Here is a 22,682-nt window from a genome sequence, read left to right as displayed (position 1 = left end):
AATCCATTAATCATCTCCTGAAAGAGATCCCAAAATGAAAACTCCATGGCATACTACAACCAAATTCCAGAGCTCTCAGGTCAAGGAGAAAATATTGCAAGCAGTCAGAAAGAAAAAATTCAGATGTTGTGGAATCACAGTGACGATAACACAAGATTTAGCGGCTTCTACATTAAAAGATTTGAGGGCTTAGAATATGATATTCCAGAGGGCAAAGGAACTGAGATTACAACCAAGAATCACCTATACAGCAAAACTGGGCATAGTCCTTCAGAAGAAAAAAAATGGACATTTAATGAAACAGAGGACTTTCAAGCATTTGTGATGAAAAGATCAGAGCTGAATTGAAAATTTGATTTTCAAGTACAAGATTCAAGAGATACAAAAGAAAGTAAACAGGAAAGAGAAATCATAAGGAGTTAAAGGTTAAACTTCTTTTTACATTGTTTATATTCCTACATGGAAAGATGATACTTGTAACTCCTAAGAACTTTCTCATTATTAGAACAGTTAGAAAGAGTATACATAGAAGGGGATGGGTGTGAGTAAAATATGTTGGGATGATCTCTAAAGAAAAAATTAAATTAAGGAGAGAGAAAGAGGACTGGCCTGGGAGAAGGGGGAAAGGAGAGGTAGAATGGGGCAAACTATCCTACATAAAATAGGTACAAAAGAGCTTTCATAGTAGAGGGGAAGATGAAAGACCTGAGCAGGAGCCCTTGAACCTTAAACTCTCATTGGAATTGACTCAAAGAGGTAATAACTTCCATACTAGTTGGACATATAAATCTATTTGACCCTACAGGAAGGTAGGAGGGAAAGGGGATAAGGGAAGGAGGGGGATAGTAGAAGGGAAGATATATTGGGAGAGACAGTAGTCAGAAGCAAATCACTTTTGAGGATGGACAGAGTGAAATAAGGGAGTAGGATAAACAGGGGAAATAGGATGGAAGGAAATACACAATTAGCAATCATAACTGTGAAAAAAATTTTACAGCAAGTATCTGATAAAAGCCTCATTTCTCAAACATATAGAAAATAGAGTCAAATTTGTAAAAATAAGAGCCATTCTCCAATTGAGAAATGGTCAAATGATATGAACAGACAGTTTTCAGACAAAGTAATCAAAGCTATCTATAGTCATATGAAAAATTGCTCCAAATCACTATTGATTAGAAGAATACAAATTAAAACATCTTGAACGTCCCTTCACCTATCAAATTGACTAAATATGGCCAAAAAAAGAAAAATGACAAATGTTGGAGGTGATATGGGGAAGTTAAGACACTAATGCACTCTTGGTGAAGTTGTGAACAAATTCAACCATTCTAAAGAGCAATTTTGAATCATGCCCAAAGGTCTATAAAGTCATGTCTACCCTTTGACTCAATAGTACTACTACTAGGCCTTTCTCCCAACAAGATAAAAAACAAAAAGAAAAAGGACCTACATGTACAAAAATATTTATAGCAGGTCCTTTAGTGGTGACAAAGAACTGGAAACCAAGGGGATGCCCATCAGTTGAGGAATGGCTGACTAAGTTATGGTATATGATTGTGATGGAATGCTATTGTGCTCTTATAAGAAATGATGAGCAGTATCAAAGTGAAATATGTAGAAACAGAAGAATATTATACACAGTAACAGTAATACTGTATGATGATCAACTGGGAATGACCGCTATTTTCAGAAATACAATGATCCAAGACAGTTCCGAAGGACTTATGCTAAAAAATGCTATGCTTCTCTTGAGGAAGAACTAATGGAGTCTGAATGCAGATCAAAGCAGCTTTTTTAAAACTTTATTTTTCTTTCTTTTTTGGTCTATTTTTTCTTTCATAACATGACTAATATGGAAATATATTTTTCATGACTGCACATGTATAACCTGTATCAATTTGTCTGCCTTTTCAAGGAAGGGGCAGGGGAGAAAGAGAGAAAGATAATTTGGAGCTCAAAATTTTCAGAAATGAATGTTAACTTTTTTTTTTTACTAGTAATGGCAGTAAAAATGCAATGTTAAATAAATATATTTTTTAAAAAAGAAGAAAAGAAGAAAAAGACATAAAAGTTCTTTTTCTGCCCCTTTCCTGACCTAAATGGTCACATACGAGGCCAGTGCCTTATATGTGTGTGTATTCCTCACTAAATTGTAGACTCATTGAAACAAAGACTCTTTAATTGTTGTATGTGAATCCCTCATGACTATATGCAGTACATGTTAAATATTTATTTGAACTGAATTGAAGATAATTCCATTTTCTTTCCATGATTTATGTTTGATCATACAGAGTGTTAATTTACAATACTACAGAAATACGCATGGGATTTCCAAAGTTGAGCTGAATATAAATTGGATTTATGGAATAACACAGGGATTTGAAATTTGTAGAAGGACGATGAATAGCTTTATCTGTTCATGTTTAGGTTTGTGGTGAGTTATTCCTACCAGATTAAACTACAGTGAATTAATTTGGCACCTCTCCCTAAATTCCTGGAAATAGTATTTTTGTTTGCTTATTTTTTTCCTTTCTTCTAAAAGTAGAGTGTGATCAAAAACATCTTGGTTAACTGAGGGCTCAATTCCTGAATTCCAGTTACTTATGCTTTATTTTATATTTGCTTAAAAATTCTTAACTTGGTCTCACTGCTGCTTCCCAAGGCAAATAATTTTTTAAAATATGATGCTATTGCATGAATCATGTCTTTGCATTTACATTAGTCATTTGAATTAAATTAATTGTAGCTATCCTATAATCTTTGATCCATAATAAAATATTGCTCCTTTTGTTATTCTTGACCCTAAGTCACATAAGATAACATTATGAGTTATATTCTGAATGTCTGCTATATAGAACTGGAAATTTTAGCTTTGTTCTAATTCTGTTTGAGAGACGTCCATTAAGCACCTAAGCTTTGTCCCACTCTGGGTTAAGCACTAAGGAAGATTCAGTCAGCATGTATTAAATACCTACTAGGTGTAACATATTGGGCTAGATACCAAGGAAGATACAAAGGAGAAGTATCCTACTCTTGAGTAGCCTATACTTTAGTAGAAGTGTAACAGAGCCCATAACACCTATAATTGAAAAATAAAGCATGATAAGCACATAAAGGTATTATAAATCAGTGTTATTCAAAGTTCAAATTAGAAATGATCATTTCCTCTTGGAAAAACATGGAAACTTTCATGGAGGAGATGAATTTGAGCTGGGTGGGTCTTGAAGAATGCATTGTTTAATCAGGAGTATATTAGAGCCAGCTTTACCTGTCTTGGTGGACGTAGATGACTGTTAAATTTTCTTTATGAGCACTTACATCTCAGAATCAGCTAAGGCTATGAAACCAGGTTTTGTTTATTTATTATTTGTTATACTTGTTAATTACTAGACTTAAGAAGATATCAATAATGCAAATTAAACTTAAAAGTGCATCTTGGATACATTTTCCCTCTCTGAGATCCAGTTGTCAAACATTTTCCATGATACCCCTTGTTATATTTCAACAGGCTGTGAGATGAGAATTAGAAGTGTGGGAAATAATGATCAAAGATATAGGGGTGGGATTTATTGACAGAATAGCAAACAGATTTGTTTGACTAGAATATTAAACTCATTAATAGCAGGAGGGTGAAGGTGAACTGGGAGGTGGTGATAATGTAATGAGTTAAAGCTGGGAAAGTAATAATTTCTCGCTGAAGAATCTGAATATTCTGTTCCATAAAAATCACAGAACGGAAGCAGACAAGAGCCTTGCCTGGCCTTAGTTGCATATAGAAATCTGAAGCTTTACCTTTCTTTGGTTTTCCCAATTTGAATTTGGATGCATTTGGTCAGTAACTTGAAGGCATCCACTTTAGTGCACCGGAGATGGAGCTAAAGGGGCACAATTCAGAAGCCACAGATGTTTACTCCACAATAAATAACCTCCCAAAACACAATGCTTCTGGCTGAGTATCTGTTCTCTTCCAACAGTGTGCTCTTATTCCTGGGCCAAAAGGACAGCGATTATGCTGAGGCCCAAGGGCACACACACTTCAGCCAGCTCCTCTTCTATTGCCATTGCCAAACATTGGGATGAAGTCATTATCTGGAAGATTCAGGCCAATGTCCACATAATTTTTCCTGAATCATAACCTACTGCATTGTTCTAGTATACGCAACCGCTGTCAGCATCCTCGATTCTTTGGAAAATTCTAAGGGACCATAAGGATTGAAATCATTTCCACAGTTTATTTATTTGGTTGCTTTTTGTTTGTTTGCTTTTGACACTCCCCCAAATTACTTAACAAAAGTAATTTTGTCGTACATCAAAATTGTTCTTCATTCCAAAATAATTTGGTTGCTTAATTTGTTTCTTTTTGTTAGAGGAATTTCACCAAACAAAACGCAGAAGGTCTTACTCATGAAAGTTAGTCATACTTATGATTTACTTTGTGAGTTCATACAAATGTTCTCCCCATGTTTTCATTCTTCTTATGATGGGTAGACCTTGACTTTAGAGGGGTGAGGAGTTTCCTTTCTGTTAAGAATTTTAGACAGGGAGATATAGAGGGTGTCCCAAAAGTCTTCATCCAGTTTTAAACCTTAATATTGTATATAAGATATAAGAATATATGTATGTACTTATATGATGTAAGAAACACTATCCATCTACTACTTATCTATCTGAATGTGTGTGATATAAACACACACCAAAAAGCATTCTCTCTTTCCATATATGTAGTATCTCCATATATGTTTACATATACATGTATGGATTGTAAGGGGAGAAAGACAGAGAGAGAGAACGCTGCTTTGGAGCATAGACGATCTGCATACAAGTCTTGCCTCTTGAGGCAATTTTCTAAGACTGTATGTGTGTATGCATACATATTTATATATGCATGTATACACACATACATATATAAATACACATATATGTACTCATATATATGTATTGCCAAACAAATCACACTACCAAGAGAACTAGTTTTCAAGAGACCGAGAGGCTGAAAGGGACCTAAAAGATTATTTAATCCAGTCCTCTTATTTTACGGATAAGAAACCTGAAGTCTAGAGAAGGCATGGCACTTGCCCAGAGTGTGCCTTCTTTTCAAATTACAGTCTTAGAAAGTTACCTAGAGCACTAAGAGGTTAAGTGACTTATTTAACGAGGTTCTCCCAGTCAACATGCTCCAAAGGAACCCAGATCTTCTTGTCTCTGAGCTGAAATATTTCTGTCTGCTATGGCACCTTGCCTTCCATTCTTTATAATAATTATTGTTTAAAAGAAAGAAAGAAAAAAACTGCAAAAAAAGTTAAAAATGGAATATTATGGGCAATATGCAACCCTCATGGTCCCTTACCTCTTCAAAGAAGTAGGGGAAGGTAGCAGCCCCTTATCTCTTTTGAGGGCTGAGCTTGTTTATTGTAACTTTGTGGAATTTGGCATTGACTTTTTTTTGTTGCTGCTGCTCTTTTCCATTTACGTTGCTATAACATTGAGTTTATTGTTTCCCTGGCACTTGACTTTACATTAGTTCATATAAGACTTTGTGTGCTTCTCTGAATTTATCATAATCATTACTTCTTACACCATAGTAGGGTCATAAAATCGGATATAGAGATAGAAGAATTCCCAGAGGTCTTTTAATTCAACTCTCTCACTGAAACAAGACAATCCTTTTATACCTCCCTGTCCCAGTGCTTAGCACACTGCTTGGAACACAGTAGGTGCCTAATAAATTTTTGTTGACTAATTGATCCACGATCTCACTCACCACCATGACTTTTCCTCTTTTCAGCCCTTCTCCAGCTCCCCATGGCTCCCCTTCCCTCCATCCTATCAGCTGAGAACCTTGTTTCACATTTCACTGAAAAACACTGAGACCTTTTGCCTAGGACTCTCTCCTTACCTCCTCCTCATCTCACTTCACTCAGATGCTTTCCCCCATTATTTCCTTTATACTGTCTCAAATGAAGAGATTGCCCTTCTCTTTGCCAAGGTTAATTCCTCTAAATACACAAGTGATCCCATTCCATCCCATCCTCTCCAGCAGATTGCCCTTCTGTCATCTTTTCTCTTTTGCTTCTTTTCAGTCTCTTTCTGTTTACTGGCTATTTCTTCTGTGCTGCCTACAAAAATGCTCATGCCTGCTTCATCTTAAAAAAAAAAAAATAAAGCTCTCTTGATCCATCCCTTCCTACCTAGTGTTAGGTCTCTCTCTTCCCTTTCCTGGCTATATTCCTTGAGAAAACCATCCACAGTCATTGCCTCTATTTCCTTTCTTGCCACTTTTTCCCTAAACTCTACATTCTGGTTCTTGATCTCCTTAGTCAGCTATTTATGCTTTTGTTTTTTAGATATTTTCTTACAAGCAAAATATTGTGGAATTTCTTTTCTTAGGCATTACCCCACTCTTATTAGGGTTATGTTGTTTTCTTCCATATGTATCTCTAGTACTGCCTTAAAACAATTATAACCAACTTGCTATCTTAAGTCAATATTCTGCCCTTACCAAATATTTGGCATGAATTACTTTGATTCCACCCTATTCTTACCTGCTCTCTTCCTCCTTCTCCTTCATCTATTCACATTTTTCAATTCTCTTCTTTAGTTTAGGGTATTTATTTAAACTATCACCCTATGTTCCAAATCACATATTCCAATTTTAGCAGCTAGGTTGTTCTCCTGACCATTTTTCCTCTCATTGTCCATATTGTCTCACCTCTGGGCTGATGAACATTATTAAATTTTACCAATACATGTCTTACATAAATTTCGGATCCCCCTCTTCTTTGCCTTGGAGGCAAATTAAAATTGGCTTGTAGATTTTTTGGATCATTACTTTGTTTTGTATATTCAAAAGTTCTGGCTAGCTAGATGTGTGTTCATTTCTGATTTCTTCTCTTCCTTTCTTTCCTCTTTTGAACCTCTGGAATATTTTTTATTCAATGCTCTTGCAGTCCATAGTATCTGTTTCATAAGGTACTGGTTCACTTTAATTTGTGTTATATTTTTCATTAAAAATGTTTTGTACTATCTTTGAAAGTTTAGTGCTAATTCTTCCTTTTAGTTTTAGGATCTTCCCTGTTGATTTATCTGTTTGTGCTTTGGATTTTCATTGGATTGACTTCCTTTTGAAATCTCTGGCATTTCAGCCTTTTATTGCCTTATCACTCATTTTCTTACTTCTCCATTTTTGATAGTATGTGCACTGCCGGAGTTGATCTGCAAAGCTGCCCTGCCTCCTGCCATAGAGGGGGATTTAGATGTTGCTGGTCTCAGTCCTTGCCTTTACTAGCTTCTAGAGCTGCAGGGCTTGCCCTGGCTATGTTTCATGCCCCTTTCTTTTAGGCATAGGACAGCCCCTGATACAGTTCCCTGACTTATCTTTTTTATTGACCCTTTTCTTTTGCTTCTCTGAATGGACTGAATCAGGGTCAGATCCTTTTTGAAAGATTTTTAAGGATAGTGAAAGTGTTTTAGATAGAGTCTTTTCAGCCTTGAGAGTTCTTAATCTAGACCTCTCCCTAAATAGAAAGCAGCAGGCTGCCCTCCTCCCCACGCACTTCAAGTTTCTGACTAGAGCCAGTGTCTGCCAATGCCATATATTAAAGATTGTAGAGCTAGCATTTAGGGTGAAGTCTATAGACCGAGTTTTTGCATGCAGCAAGAGGGGGTTTATAATGTGGTCACAGGACAGTCAGTGGATAGGTTTGCATTGGTTCGTGTGCTCCTCCTAGGAGCAGGGAAGCTAATGGGGAAAAGATGCTTATTGAGCACTTTAAATATTATGAACATTCTCTGGTGTTAGATTTTACCTTGTCGGGGTTTTCTGGGGTTTGCCCTGTTGATTCAGCTATAAGTGGTCTACATCTGGCACATAATTCTTTGGATGGGGTGGAGGGAGAGAACTGAATGTTAGAGGAACCTGAGGAAAGTGTCTAGTTCAATATCTTGTTAGTCACATGACCTGGAAGTCTACCTTGTCTTGCAGTTTCAACAGCGTCTTACTACACAGCTTAGTAAATGCTTTTAAAAATTCAACATGTTCTTTGGCTCTAGTTGAGTTCATTGTGCTGGAAAATCTATCTAGACCTCACTGAGTTGGGATGGTTTAAAATCCTCACTTTAAAATCCTCTAGTTTTGTGGTTCTTGTGTGATGACAGAAAGCATATTTTGGGAGATGTTAACCAGTTTCCGCTCTGTGCAGGTATGATCCTCAAATACCAGGACTTCTTTCTCTTTGTTCCACCTTAGCTGATATAACTAATGAGGCAGTAGTGGAATCATATACTTTTTTAAATATTCTTCTAACCCATCACACCCAAGGACCCCAAATTTTTTGAGTCCTAATGATGACTTTTAGTAACATTACTCATGATCCTGTACTCATATTTTTTTTACTATTGCTGTTTTCCCATCACCTAAATTTTTATCAGTATTGTTCCCTCTTCCCTTCCCAAAGAGTCATCCTATATAGCAAAGAATATTTTTAAAGAAAAGAAAAAAAATCAGTAAAAATGACAAGTATGAAAATACATACAATGTTCCACATTTGTGGATCTCTCACATCTATAAAAGAGTATGTCTTTTCATATCTTCTTCAGGTCTATGCTTATTCTTTGTAATTCCTCAACATTTATTTTCAGTTGTTTTTTGTTGTTACACACACACACACACACACAGCATTTAGTAGTCACTTGTGTAGTCATTGTGTATCCTTGACCCCACTTGTTTCTCCCTGAATCAGTTCAAATAAGTCCTTCCATGCTTCTCTGTATTAATCCACCATCTCTATCACTTCTTACAATACAGTAATATTCTATTACATGTTCAACCACTCCCCAGCCAGTGAGCATCTACTTCATTTTCAGTTCTTTTTTACCATAAAAGATGCCTCTATAAACATTCAGGTGTATATGGGAACTTTCCTCTTATCAATGACTCCTTGTTATACTCTCCAAATCTCTTTTCTTTATAGTTCATCACTGTCATTAATGCAGAGCTTCTATCATTTTAAGGATGCATGATCCAATTTCATCCTACCATATGCCAAGTTGTTATGGGCACACAATTCTGTGCCAAGAGAGAAAGCAAGATTACTCTGAGAGGACAAACTTATGGACACTAAATCTAAATCTGGTACAATTACATAAGCACAAATGCAACTCTGACATTCAAAGAAAGCATGGAGTGGTATCTTAACTAGGAGGTAGGCCTTCGCATATTTAGAATCATTAACACTTCTGATCTAATTTTCTTCTGACATGAAGAGTAAACCATCACACACTTTAGGGATTAGTTAGCATTTGGCACTCCACAAAAAAGATAATAATACCCTTGTTTTCTGCTCTTTTGCGTGCCACACACATCATTATCATTCCTTTTTCCAGGCCTCCCATCACATGTGGCAATAGGAAATGGAAAAGAAAAAGATATTTCTCACCCTTCGGGATAAGCCACAAGTGTCTCTACCTTAGCCAAAGAAGTAAAAATTTGGAAATTTGGCTCATAAGTATAGTGCTGTCTTCTATCTCTCTTGGCGGTTAGATGAAATAAATTGATCAGAGACTTCAACCTTTAATATTTTCTCTCCTTTACTAGTTTATTGCTCCAATAATTCTCTTCAATGAATTAGCATCTTTTAAAAGGTTATCTAACAAGTCTGTCCTAAGCTAATATGTCTCGCTATAGTGTCACATTCTTAGGAGTATTTCTGCGAATGCCCAAACTGCAGCTTACCACCACCACAACCACTTGCCCAGTTGTACCCAGCCAAGCCAGTGTCTTACCTGTACCTAGAAAACAACATTCTGTAAATAGAGTAACTTCTCATCTCTTTTACCCTCAGTGTTTCTCAGAGTTCTCCACTGAAGAACACCTGGGCAAATTGGGAGAGAAATATTCCTTTGTCCTGTTTGAACATCTAGGTCCGAAATAGAAAGGCTTTGATTACTAATTCTCATTTATCTGTTTGCTTGCTTTTGCATTGATGCCTTATAAAACTCTTGTGCCACCAAGTTAGGTTATTTATTTGTTTATTGATACATTTTCTTTCCTATAGAATAGGGATTATTTGCAAATCCGCATGTTAGTTCCTCAAGAGCAGGATCGGTTCTTTTCATCTTTACCTAGCACAAAGTATGCACTTAAGCTTATTTAATGTCTGAATTAATATTCTAGGTTTTAAATATTCAATGAGATTACTGCTTTCAAACTGGTTTCTGAATATTGTTAATATGCTTTCAATGGAGGAAATGGTTTGAGGCAACTTTATACTAAAAATTCATCTAATATTTATTAGTTTGGAGTGTATCTCTTATGTGAAAGCAGAGATTTTCAAAGTTTGTAAAGACTGTATGATCTATTTAGAGGTAAGAATAAAAACAGCTTGAGATGACATAAATAGAAACCAAGCTTATTAATTGTTATAGTAATGATACACACACATATACACATGAATATAGACACACACATAAGCACACAAACACATATAGTTACATATGTATAATATTCCCCAAAGATATAGACATATAAGAAACATATGTATTTATATTTTCATATAAATATATGTTCACAAAATAAATTGACTGAATATTTCCTAATCTCGGAATTTAAAAGAAAGTAGAGATAGCAGTATTTCTGATATGGGAAATCTCCCTTTCACTTGTCACTGTAATAAAAGGTCTATATCAAGTGGAAGAAAGTAAGAATATAAAAAGACCTTGATCTTTTATTTTTTTATTTTTAAAAGAGCTTGATCTTAATCAATCCCTGTTACAGTCTAGTCATTGGTCTAATAATATTTATTGAATGCCCATCAGCCCTAGAGTTCTCTGTTATTATGGTGTCTCTTATTCCAGGTTCCTCATTCTCTAGTTATTCAAGTGCTGGCTTATTATGATCTATTGTTTCTTTGGAAGCATCAGAAAGTTCTAAATGTGCCTCTATGGAAATGGTAATTCAAGAACACCCTCCCCTAATAAGTTATTTTGTATTCATTTTCTATTTCATTTTCTCATGCTCTTTTCCCTGAGAAGAATATAAGCTTCTTGAGGGGAGGAACTATTTCTTTTTGGTCTTTATATCTCCAGTTCCTAATATAGTGCCTGACTCATATTTGCTGTCTTAATACATGCTTGTAGGTTGAATTGAAAGCAGCAGCTAACTGTGAATCTGGATGGAATCATCTAATCTCTCTAGGTATTATTTTCTCACATAAAAAATTTGGGAGTGGGACTTGATGGGGATCTCAGGTCACTTATCTCTAATACCAGATTGATTCAAAACTCTTTTAATGAGCTCTAGTCTTATATCTATAACCTATACAGATCTATAATTATATGTTTAGGCATTAGCTTTAATCCAAATTCAACTTACCTCTCCACTAAAACCTGTTCTTTTCCCCCTGTACTCCATTCCATCAGTGGCACCTGCATTTTAAAAATCTTTTAGCCTTGTTTTAACTTGGAAGCATTCTTGGCTCTTAAATAAGAATAGTGGTAGTAATTAGTCAGTTAGAAAACATGTATTAAGTACCTACTATGTGTCAAGTAATGTGCTAAGGGCTGGGGACACAAAGAAAAACAAAACATAGTCCCTGCCATCAAGGAGTCTACAGTAATCCAGCAGCAGCAGCACTTCAGAGGTATCTAGTGCTTTGAGGTTTTTTAAGCATTTTACATGAATTATCTCATTTGATTCTCTCTCCTTCATTCCCTATGTTTAATGTCACTGGGTGCAAAAAAGAAAACTGGTCATAGATGGTAACAAGAGTTGATATGACTCCTCAGTAAAATTTACCAGTTGTTTTGGGGCTATTACATGCTGTCATGAAATGCAAGTCTAGATCTGTGGCTATATTACCTTCAGGTATAGACTTGTCAGCTCTGATTAGGTGAGCTGGTTGGGTTCCTATTATGATGGGTGACCACTCTATACACTAAACTATATTGCTGACTTGGAATTCCTAGCTTCTTCCTCTCCCTGTTGGGAACTTTACAGATCCACTGTAATCCCCACCTAGCCCCTTAATCCCCTAACCCCCAACCCCTGTCGTTTTCCTAAATGACTTTGTATTTATTTGTGTTTTGTGTTTATTGTGACAGAGAATATCTGGAGAGAATGAAATCTTGTATTAATTTTCATGCAAATTTAAGATCTTCTTATTTTAGTATCTACGTATTAGTACTTACTAGATACTAAAATAAATATCTGTTTATATTTAGAATCTCCTTATATTTTACATGTAAGCTCCTTGAAGGCAGGGGCTAATTCCTTTTTGTCTTTCACCATGACTTAACAGAGTGCCTGAAGTGTATTGTTTCATTTGCATCCAATTCTTCATGACCTCCTTTGGGGTTTTCTTGTCAAAAATACTGGAGTGGCTTGCCACTTCCTTCTCTAGCTCATTTTACAGATAAGAAAACTGAGGCAAACAGCTATTAAGTGTCTGAAACCAGATTTGAAATAAAGATTAGTCTTCCTGATACAGATTCAGCACTCTATCCAGTCCACTATTTGACCTAGCACATAGTAGGCATTTAATAGTTGTTTGTTGGTTGAGTAAATTGAGAAATGCATACTGTACAAGTTATTCCAAGTATATTGGGTTTTTTTTTTATTCTGTTCTAGCATTGCAATACTGAAATTTTCATTCTTATGTTTGGGGAAAACAAACAAAACAACTAGTCAAACAAAAATGCACTAGTCACATACTAATTAATCCTTTCATTCTGAAAACTAAAGAAATGAATGTAACCTGAGTATCAAGTGTGGGGAGTAATCAAAGCTAATACAGATCTCATGCTTTATAGTGGATACTGTAGCAGTACTTTCATCACAGAAAATAGACTGGCATACCATGTCAGTTTAACTAAGCGTGGGCTTTTCATTGAAATAGTGGATTACTCAAGATATATTTGGAGGTTGTTATTAGACTTCTACTGACTACGACAGGTGGAGCTTGAAAACTTATTTTATCTGAAAGGCTGTACTCTCAGCATCCCAGGCTCCTCTGGTAGCTAACTAGAGCCCTTTCTTCAGAGATATCTCAGAGCAAAGTGGGTTAAGTTCTGATTTGCCAGAATAATTTTGCTGAACCAAATCATAGCTCTGGAAACTGGGATGCTGGCTCTCTGTGACACCATACACACACACACACACACACACACACACACACACACACACACAGAGATAATATTAAGTTGGATTTGGGGGGTGGCAAATCATAGGAACCAACAAATAAGTTGGTTTAGGGTCAAGCAGTATGGCAGAAAATACCATTCCATTTTCTATAAGGAACATTCTACTGTCTGATAGTTCAGCAGTATCTACTGTGGTATCAGATTAGTAATTACATTGATCAGTAATCTCTGCCAAACCTGTTAATGCTGCCGATGTCTAATATTCGGGGCTACAGTTGACTACTGGCACAATTTGCTGCTAAGTACATGACACCAATACTAATATTAAACTGCCAAGTCCCTACTAATGTTATACTTCATATACTTCTAGAATTTCATTAAGCGTAGGGATGGAAACTGTCAGCTAGGTGGTACAGTGGATAGAGTTCTGGTCCAGGAGTCAGAAGGACCTGAGCTCAAATCTGACCTCAGATACTAGCTCTGTGGCCCTGGACAAGTCATTTTACCCTGTTTGCCTCAGTTTACTCATCTGTAAAATGAGCTGGAGAAGGAAATGACAAACCACTCCAGTATCTTTGCCAAGAAAATCCCAAATAGGGTCATGAAGGGTCGGATATAATTGTATAAATAACAATCACTGATATTTCTTTTTCCATGCCAACTTTCATTTAGTGCTTTCTGACCAACATAGGACATCAAATTTTAAGGAACCTTCGGTTTTACACATGAATCAACTGAGATCTGAAATGAAGTGACTAAGCCAAAGTATGTAGCAGAATCAAGATTTGAACACAGAACCTATGACTTCAAATTGATCATGCTTTCTATTATACTACACTGTCTCCTCTATAGCAAGACAATTAAATGATGATCAGTTACATCCTTTTCTTTTTTTAACTGAATCTCCAAATATTACTGGACTTTTATATACTTTTTTGAATTTCAGTTTTTTAAAGAATCCCTCAAATGCTTCTCAGAAGAAGTATAATTCAGAAAATGTTTTATAATAATACATTTGTTGCTTCTGACAGCAATCCCCCTGTGAAATAGGTGAGGAAACAGTTCTGGTGAGACATCAGATCATCATCAGGTAACATTAAGCATCCTCAGCCCAAGACTCTCTAAAATGTGATACCGAGTCACTCTGGCTCAGTCCTTCTTTAGGATAATATGTTCTAAAAGGGAAAAAAGACATAGGTAAACAAAGGTCATTTTTCAGTGTATATTCTTTGCAACCATCATTAATGAGAAATCTTGAGATCTGCTAAGTTTGTATTTTTGCTGAGAGTCCATTACTAGTGTAGGATATGTGTGTCAGGAATGGAAAGATCGTTAGTTCTTTGAAGAAAACTAAAGAGGGAAACAAAGGTCTAGTAAGGGTATGGGAAAGGAAGTTATAAAGAACATTACTGAGGGAAATACTGTCATCAAGACAGGCAGGTCTCAGCAGAAGTGGGTTTTTTTCTTGGGTGTTCCTCTACTCAGAGCCAAAGAAGTAAAGACATCTGAGCAAAGTTAAGAGGCAGAGCAAGCTTTCCGCATCCTACACACCCTTCTGTCCAAGGCTTTCTACCCTCTGATGAGGCCTCTTGACTCTTCATTGCAAGGGTACCTATCCAGAACTGCCTTATAAATCAGTGCTCCATGTAGCACATCTATCTAAATTGCCATCCTTTTTTTTATACCCACCACACTCTCCTCCACAAGAAAAATGTACTTGTTTCTGTTGCAGGTTTCATTCTATCAGGGCTTATTAGAAAATCTGATAAACTAACTTCATATTGAGATTAATAGATGATAAATTAATGTGTTATTTCATTCTGGGACAATTGCATTTTATCTGGGTACTTCAGAAACTACACAAAGTTTGATCTCTGTTGCTTAAATATCAGGTACCATGAGAGTAATTCTTTGGGGGAAGGGAACTTTTATTTTTTAGTAGGCCTCCTCAAATTATACAACGTAGGTCACCACTGTTGGTCTAGAATGGCAAAATCAAATGAAGGAGGACAAATGAAGACCAAATAGGCAGTAAGTGAGCTGACAGATTAGAAATAATCCAGCATAGACAAAGATCCTTGAAGTTGAAAGAGAGATCAATGAGGAACCATGAGAACTATGTAAGAGAGGAATAAAAGGTTTTAATTAATAGGCATGAAAAATGGATCACATTATTTCTTGTTTTCAGGGCTGTCTCTAATGGATAGTCAGGACTTCTAAGTCTCCATTCAGCTGTCCAGGAATATTTCATTTCTTGGTGTGAAGAAGAAGCTTGTTGAGATCAAGGCAATGCTGGAAATCTGAGCCATTATTCTACCATCAGCTTCAATATACAGGGAAAAATAACATTTTTACTTCTTAACTAAATTTTTATTTGGCTCATTTATTTCCTATGAAAACTGCAAAAATATAATCTATAGTATTGAAATGACATTTTTTCCCTTCAGTTTCCAAAATACTTCCAAATGATAAACAGACCTTGGTAGTTTACCTTACTAAATCTAATTTGTTCATATCTTTCTTTAGAAATATAAACTGAACACTGATTGCCCTCCTCTGAAGGTTGATTTCTTTTAGAATCAGTACTGGGCATGTAGATCCAGACTGGGACATATCTGAAGAACCCACTATGATTTGGAGCACCCAGGACAGATAGATGGTCAGCTGCTCAACCTTGGTTCAAACCTGTCTTAAATACCAAGCCTAGATACTTATCAAGTCTTTTCAGAGATTTTGGTTCACTCTGGGATGGACTTTAATGTTTCACCTCTGGGATTCTTGTAGCCCAGATATATCCTTGAAAAGCCCTGAACTTCTGAAAGGCTCTAGAAGAGATCACTCTTCCAAGTGATCTCCCTCACCTCCCCACCCCTAATATCTTATAACCCTAGGGCAAGCCCAGAATTATACTGATAACCTGGTAGAGGTTGAGGGCAATTTGCCTCCACGATCTCTACTTGGTATCATACTGACAGTATAATCAGTTATCAAATTTTTCATCAATTCAATTAAAAACATTTATTAAGTGCTTTTCTGTACAAGGTGAGTGGGCATACAAAGAAAAAATGAAAGTTTCTGACCCTCAAGGAGATTACATTCTGCTGGAAGACTACTTAATAAATCAGTAGCTAAGGCTTATTGAATGACTATTTGTCTCCTTGAACTTTGTATTTATCTGATTTGTTCCCTTTGTATTTGTTTAGTTTTTTGATGTAAAAAATTATTTTGTTTGGATCTAAAATCCAACACAGCGAATAGAGTGTTAACTCTGAAATCAGGAAGATTCATCTTCCTGGCTTCCAATCTGATCCCAGACACTTGCTAGGCGTGTCAGCTTGGACAAGTCACTGAGCCCTGTTTGCCTCAGCTTCCTAATCTGTAAAAAAATAACCCGGAGAAGAAAATGGCAAACCACTCCATTATTTGCCAAGAAAACCCCACTAAAGGGTCAGTCAGATGCAACTGAACGACAACAAAAAATCAAAGAAAATTGTTTCTGAAATCCCAAGTATATTCAATACTGTTCTTCAATAGGCGGAGAAGTAAAGAATATTAATTTCATTAAGGAGGTTTTTGTTTCAGATTTGTTTTGGTGCTCATCAGGCTTTTTATTTTTATTTTTTGAGGGGAGTAGGTTATGAAAAGCTTCATTTGAGGTGTTCAAGAAGCTTTATAAAAGATGACCCAACAAATTATTAAATCAAATTGTAATGTATTACAATGTAAACCACAGAAATAACTGGATTTTTTCATATTCTAAAGAAATTTCTAGAACATTAATATTTAAAGCTACAACTAATCATAGGAAACAACTGACTCTCTTCCTCACTCTCCCATCCCCTTGCCTTTGATTTCCCTTCCTTCTCATACCAGTTTGATTTTGTGCCTTTCCCAGTCAGGAGCAGTTAACCATTTCCAGTGTGGAACAAACCTAGGCTCCCCAACAAACGCATTTAATTTGCAAGGCAACTGCATCCTTTTCCATAGGCAATAGCTCCCCAGGGCAATCACATCCCGGTGCTGATTTGCTGCAGTGGAGACTGCAGCACTTACAATATGCCCTCCCCCTTTCCCTGTTCTGCTTACAGCATCAGTCTGTAGCCAGTGCAAGGAAGCAGTGATACCCACTAACCTATTCATGCTTTGGAATGCCTAAGTGGTAGCACAGTAAGTACCCTGACAGAAAGCAACAGAGAGACTTCCTTCGCCACCCCAAGATGCAGGCCAGTGCTGATTCTACCAAGATGGACTGTCTATGGAGCAACTGGAAATGTCAGGGTATTCAATTTATTCTAGTAATGCATGCCTACAATGAGAGGGTGAAGCCTGTATGGGAGAATCTCATAAAAGGACTCCATCCATTTTATATTGTTTCACCTGTGGGACATTTGCATGCTTTTATAACCAAGAGTTTTGGATTGGAGTGGTAAATCTGTTTACTTTCATCACAAAATTGTGTGGATTTCCTCTTTTGTGGTCTGGCTTTCATTTTCGGGTGTGTTATGTGGGTGATGCTTTCTGTTTGCCTGTCCTGAAGGCTCCTTATAGAAACATTACTCTTGTACCTACCATTTGCTTAGGCTTTACCCATCTCTGGGGTTTACTGCTGGGTTCCGACTGACATGCTTTCCCCTGGCAGTGTAGCATATACCACATTTATTTCTACTGAGAGAATAAAATCTAGAAGTCCTATTTCAGAGAGCTCTCTAGTGCACCCTTTTAGAGAGGGACACACCCATTCCAAGGTATGGGTTTATGGTCAAACAAAAGAGACTGAGACTAGGGAATAGTTGTCACTATTCTGAAAAAGACTGTGGCGTAGCTATATGTTATTGTGCCATTGAACACGACTTTTTTTTCAGTCTGCCAGGGAGGTAAGCCTACAGCTTCTATTTGTTAATAAAATACTATGGTGTGAGGAGCATCTGTTGAACAATTAAGGAAAAATCAATGCACTGTCCTGGCATAATGGATACCCTCTGGCATAATGGATTTTTTTTTCAGAACAGTCTATATTAGAACTGGGTGTGGCTACCCTCTAGCTTCCCTTAGATTTCTTTTCAGCCATTTTCATTCAGCCTCACACTTCACAGCTAACACTCATCCATCCTTTGTTGTTAGAAAACTCTCTGCCTAACCTTGTTCAGGAAAGAGATTGCCAGGAGAAAAGGAGTAATTGCAAAAATGCATCTCCTGCCCTAATCTGATCAGATAAAGCTCTTTTAGGATTCGAAAATAGCAGTTGTGAAGAAGGCATATTTGGCTTGGACTGAACGATTTGTAGCATGCATTACACTCTAACTGCATCTGATTTTCAATAGCTGGCTATCCTCTCATTATAACATTGCATCGTGGACAGAATAGAAAGTCTTTTTGTCTGTAAGATAAATCCCAGGTCATTTGTATCCTTTCATCTTCAACTAAGAAAAAGTGAACATAAATCTTCAGAATTAAAAGCACTGTTAGTTTTCTTTTGTGGTGGGGTTTTGGGGGATTTTGTTTTTTGGATTTGTTTTTTGTGGGTTTTGTTTTTTTTTTTTGGTGGTGATCAGCATGAAACATCAGAATCTTTTTGTATATTAAGAAGGATGGATCAGAAAGTCAAATAGCTACAAAGTAAACAGTAAACAGATTTTGATAATATAACCCTAGGAGATCAGAGACTCATTAGTGAGTGCTAAGACCAAAGGTTTTTAGAAAGTGATGCCACTTTTCCCCATCAGTACACACTCACTGTGGACCTTGGGAGTTTTCATGTAATACTCTATTTTGCAATTTTAAAAATTGATCTTGTTATCTATTCATCAACTAAGAAACAAGCAAGCAAAACACTCCCAACAGTGCATAGTGCTAAATTCAGTCTCGTGCTTCCTTTGGACATGTGGACTCAGTTTTAGGCAGCATTTGGACATCTACTAAGAGTAGACACTAACCAATAAAGACATTTATTTATATGAATTTGTACACTTGCAGGATCTGGGACATTCTTTAGATGTTCAAATACAATTGAACCCCTTGTTTTTCCCCCAAATAAGATGTCTATTAAAAATTAAAAATAAAACAATCCAATTCATCAGACCATTTGTGATGAGAAAAACAAAGGTTGAAAAGACCCTACTTGTTCACATATCTATTTATAAATTATAGTTAAATATGTGTGTTTTTTATAGGGTATCATTTTAATTGAGCCATGTGTCTTTAAAACCCTTTCATGAAAAATTAGTCATCTAAAATATTATTTACTATAAATGACAACAAATTCAAATTCTCATTTGAAAACTATTAATATCATTTGTTTCTATAAATCACCTACATTTCCAGGGACTGTTTCTCAGCTCTCCTATTCAATCAGTCACCCCTTGTAACAAAGAATAAGAAAGAAGGAAAAATCAATTCAACAAAACCAATATGCCAACTATGTCTGATAGTATTTTCAATAGTCTACACCTGTAGTACCCCACCTCTTAAAGAAGAGGGAATCATTTTCTCAAGTCTATCATCTGTCTATCTGTCTCTCTCTGTCTCTCCCCTGTTTCCCCCCACCCTCTCCTTTTTCTCCCCCATTTTTTTCTTCCCCACTCCCCCCACCTTTTTTCTTATCTCTTCCATGCTGAAGTGCAGGGACCAGTCATGAGTCCAATCCCATTAAGGATCACCACCTGCTCCATTTCCATCTTGTGTTACTTTATCCTTCCTTAGGCTGTCTGGAGGTCCCCAGTTCCCAGGGGCTCACCATATTAATGGCAAACTTAATGTGCATACTCATTTGGCATAGCCCACTTTAGCTTAGAACTTCTGAGCTCAAGCAATCAATCTGCCAGCTTCTGTCTCCATGTGCCACAAGGCCTAGCTATTTTCTCAACTCAATCCAGGGCCAAGTTTGGTCATCATCATGATAAAACATTCAGTTTTGACAAATCCAGTATTTTAAAAATTAAAAACAAAACTAAAACTCCAAGATATGTAATATTTGTGATGGAAAATTATTTCCCTCACCGCTGGAGAACCTTGTCAACTAAATCAAGCCTATTTCCTACTATATATTCTTTAACCCTTTTATTCATCTTTCCTTTTATCATCATCTAAAGTCATTCTTTTCTTAATTGATCTAGAAAAGTAACCTTAAAATACATTCATACTATAGGATATACATATCCATAAGTTGTGTGGAAGTATTTCAGACAGTAAAAGAAATTTAATAACATTTGTGCATACAATTGAAATGACTACTGACATTATTAATAATGCTCTTGTTGCTAAGAAAAATAAAAGTTTTCTTTAATGTAAAAAACAAAGAATTTTAGTTTCCTTAATCTCACAATTTTCTTTTTAATTATTAAATATTTGGTGGAGAAATTGAAATGAATCGAATATTTCACAAGTATCATGACTAAATGTGCCACAAAAATAATACTATATATGTACTGTATATATGCAATCTCAACAAATGTTGGATTTCATATTAATAATGCATTAGATTTATATCATGAGAAAGGAAGAAACAAAGCTGTTTTTCCTAGTTATTAGATTTTTTGGAATGGAAAACATAGGCTGAACAAATTCAGATATCAACTACTTTATAGACGTGAAAGAGAGGAGAAAGATTAATGTGGGGAAAATAAATAATGCAGATATGACCAAGATAGATGATGAGTGGTAGAAAGAAGAGAGTCTGTTTTCTCAACAGGTTTTAAAAATATGAATCATCTAAACAAATGGGATTTATTTTTAGCTTTAAGATATAGAGCCAAACATTTCAACTGAGGCCAACAGCAGAGCCCCAAGCAAAATGAAAAAATTCTAAATCCGGTTTCCCTACTCTAGACAAATTTCTTTATATTACACCATGTAAAATCAAGTACAGAACTGTAATAATTATGTGATCTAAACCCAAGTTCCACTCTGATAGAAATAAAGTTTAACCAGAATGATTCCAACAAGGTAACACAGTGTACCGAGTGTTTGTCCTAGAGTCAGGAAGACCTGAGTTAAAAATCCTGTTTCAGATACTTACTAGCTGTGTGATCTTGACCTCTTTTACCCTTAGTTTACTCATCTGCAAAATAGTAATGATAATAGTACTTACCTCCCAGGTTTGTGAGGATCAAATGAAATAATCTGCATAAAGTGCTTTGAAAATCTTGAAACACTACAGAAATGCTCGCTATGATCATTGGTTGTCTCTTACTCAAATCCTTTAGCTCCAATTTACTTTGTCCATGCTCTCTCTAAATCTGCTCTAGCAAAGAAAACATAGAGATGAAGAGGACATTTTTCAAGGGGTGTGCCACAATGGCATTCATTTTACATTATCCCCAGTGGATCCTTACTCCATCATTCTCCTTTATGAATAAGGTGGAATGACTAGAAATAGCGAACAAAATAGCACCCTAGAACATATTTATTTCAGCCATAAAGATCAAAAGAAATGTCTCTATTTGACAAACAGTTTCTAATAAAATGAAAATCTTCCACTAAAAAAGATCCAATAAAAAATAAAAATAAAAAAATCCACAAATATTTAAACATGTATACAAAAATATCATTGAAACTAACATTTTATGTAGAAAATACATTATTTGTAGTTTAAGGATATATAATAAATAAATATTACATTAATAAGGAAGTTTTTGAATACCCACAATAATATACCATAGGACAACTATATTATCTGTTTTCTTCTCAATGGGTTTGGGGAAGGAGTGGAGGATGGGAAAAATTTGGAACTGAAAATAAAAATAAAATGAAGTTACTAAGATTAGTAAAAAAAATCCTCTTTTTGAGAAATATGTTTGAAAGCTGAAAATAAATCTCATATAGGTAGGAAAATGAAATTAAGATCAATAGGTAATTTTCTGAGATGAACTGGAACCAAAATTATATGTGTGTATATTGTATTTCCTTATTTATAAAGTGGGATAACAATCCTTGCACTATTTATTTTATAGAGTTGTTTTAAGGAAAAGGCATATAATTCTGAATGCATAATAAATATATGTATACATACTTCTGTGTTCATACATATTTCCATATATTACAGTATGATTTTTTAGAAGCAGGACATTAAAACAAGAAGTTAATACTAATCTTTAATTTCAGTGGAGTAGAAAACTCCAAGTAAGGAAATTTTTCTCCTACAATGCAGAATCGCAATTGCTTGGCAACTTAGAGTCTTCAAGAATTCCTTGGGGAACTGAGACGTTATGTGAATCACCTAGAGTTAGGTTGCCTGGAGTTCAAATTCATCCTTTGATATACACTTGAACTGTAATCCACTGAATAGCAGAATTGATAAAAATCTGAAAAGGTTGGAATGGTGGTAAGAAATTTAATAAGATGGTGTTTAATTTTTTTAAAAGACATTTAGTGGAACTAAAGGAGGTCAAGTGGCTAGAAAGCTGTGTATTTGTGTTATATGAAATTTCTTAAGGCCTTAGTGGAGGTCAGGGAGACAAGGTCAGTAGCAATCGGCAGTATGATGCAGCACCCAAAAAAAGCCAATGTAATTTATTGAATATGTTAATAACAAAACTGTAATGTCACTGGAA

General features: G+C 35.8%; 1 protein-coding gene across 7 annotated transcripts in view; it reads left to right on the top strand.

Annotated features, from left to right (window-relative positions):
* Nucleotides 1-22,682, top strand: part of RTN1 (reticulon 1) — a 266,323-nt gene that overhangs the window by 206,665 nt on the left and 36,976 nt on the right. The window contains exon 1 of one of the 7 annotated variants that reach the window (XM_072629364.1): nucleotides 17,020-17,412. The exons of the other annotated variants lie outside the window; for them this stretch is intronic. Within the exon in view, the coding sequence (XP_072485465.1) occupies nucleotides 17,352-17,412 (61 nt within the window). The 5' untranslated portion in view covers nucleotides 17,020-17,351. Of the gene's footprint in view, nucleotides 1-17,019; nucleotides 17,413-22,682 lie in introns of those variants that run through there. 7 annotated transcript variants of the gene reach the window in all.

The sequence above is a fragment of the Notamacropus eugenii genome, chromosome 1, assembly GCF_028372415.1.
Source record: "Notamacropus eugenii isolate mMacEug1 chromosome 1, mMacEug1.pri_v2, whole genome shotgun sequence".
NCBI lineage: Eukaryota > Metazoa > Chordata > Mammalia > Diprotodontia > Macropodidae > Notamacropus > Notamacropus eugenii.
This window is presented reverse-complemented; position numbering and strand designations above follow the sequence as displayed.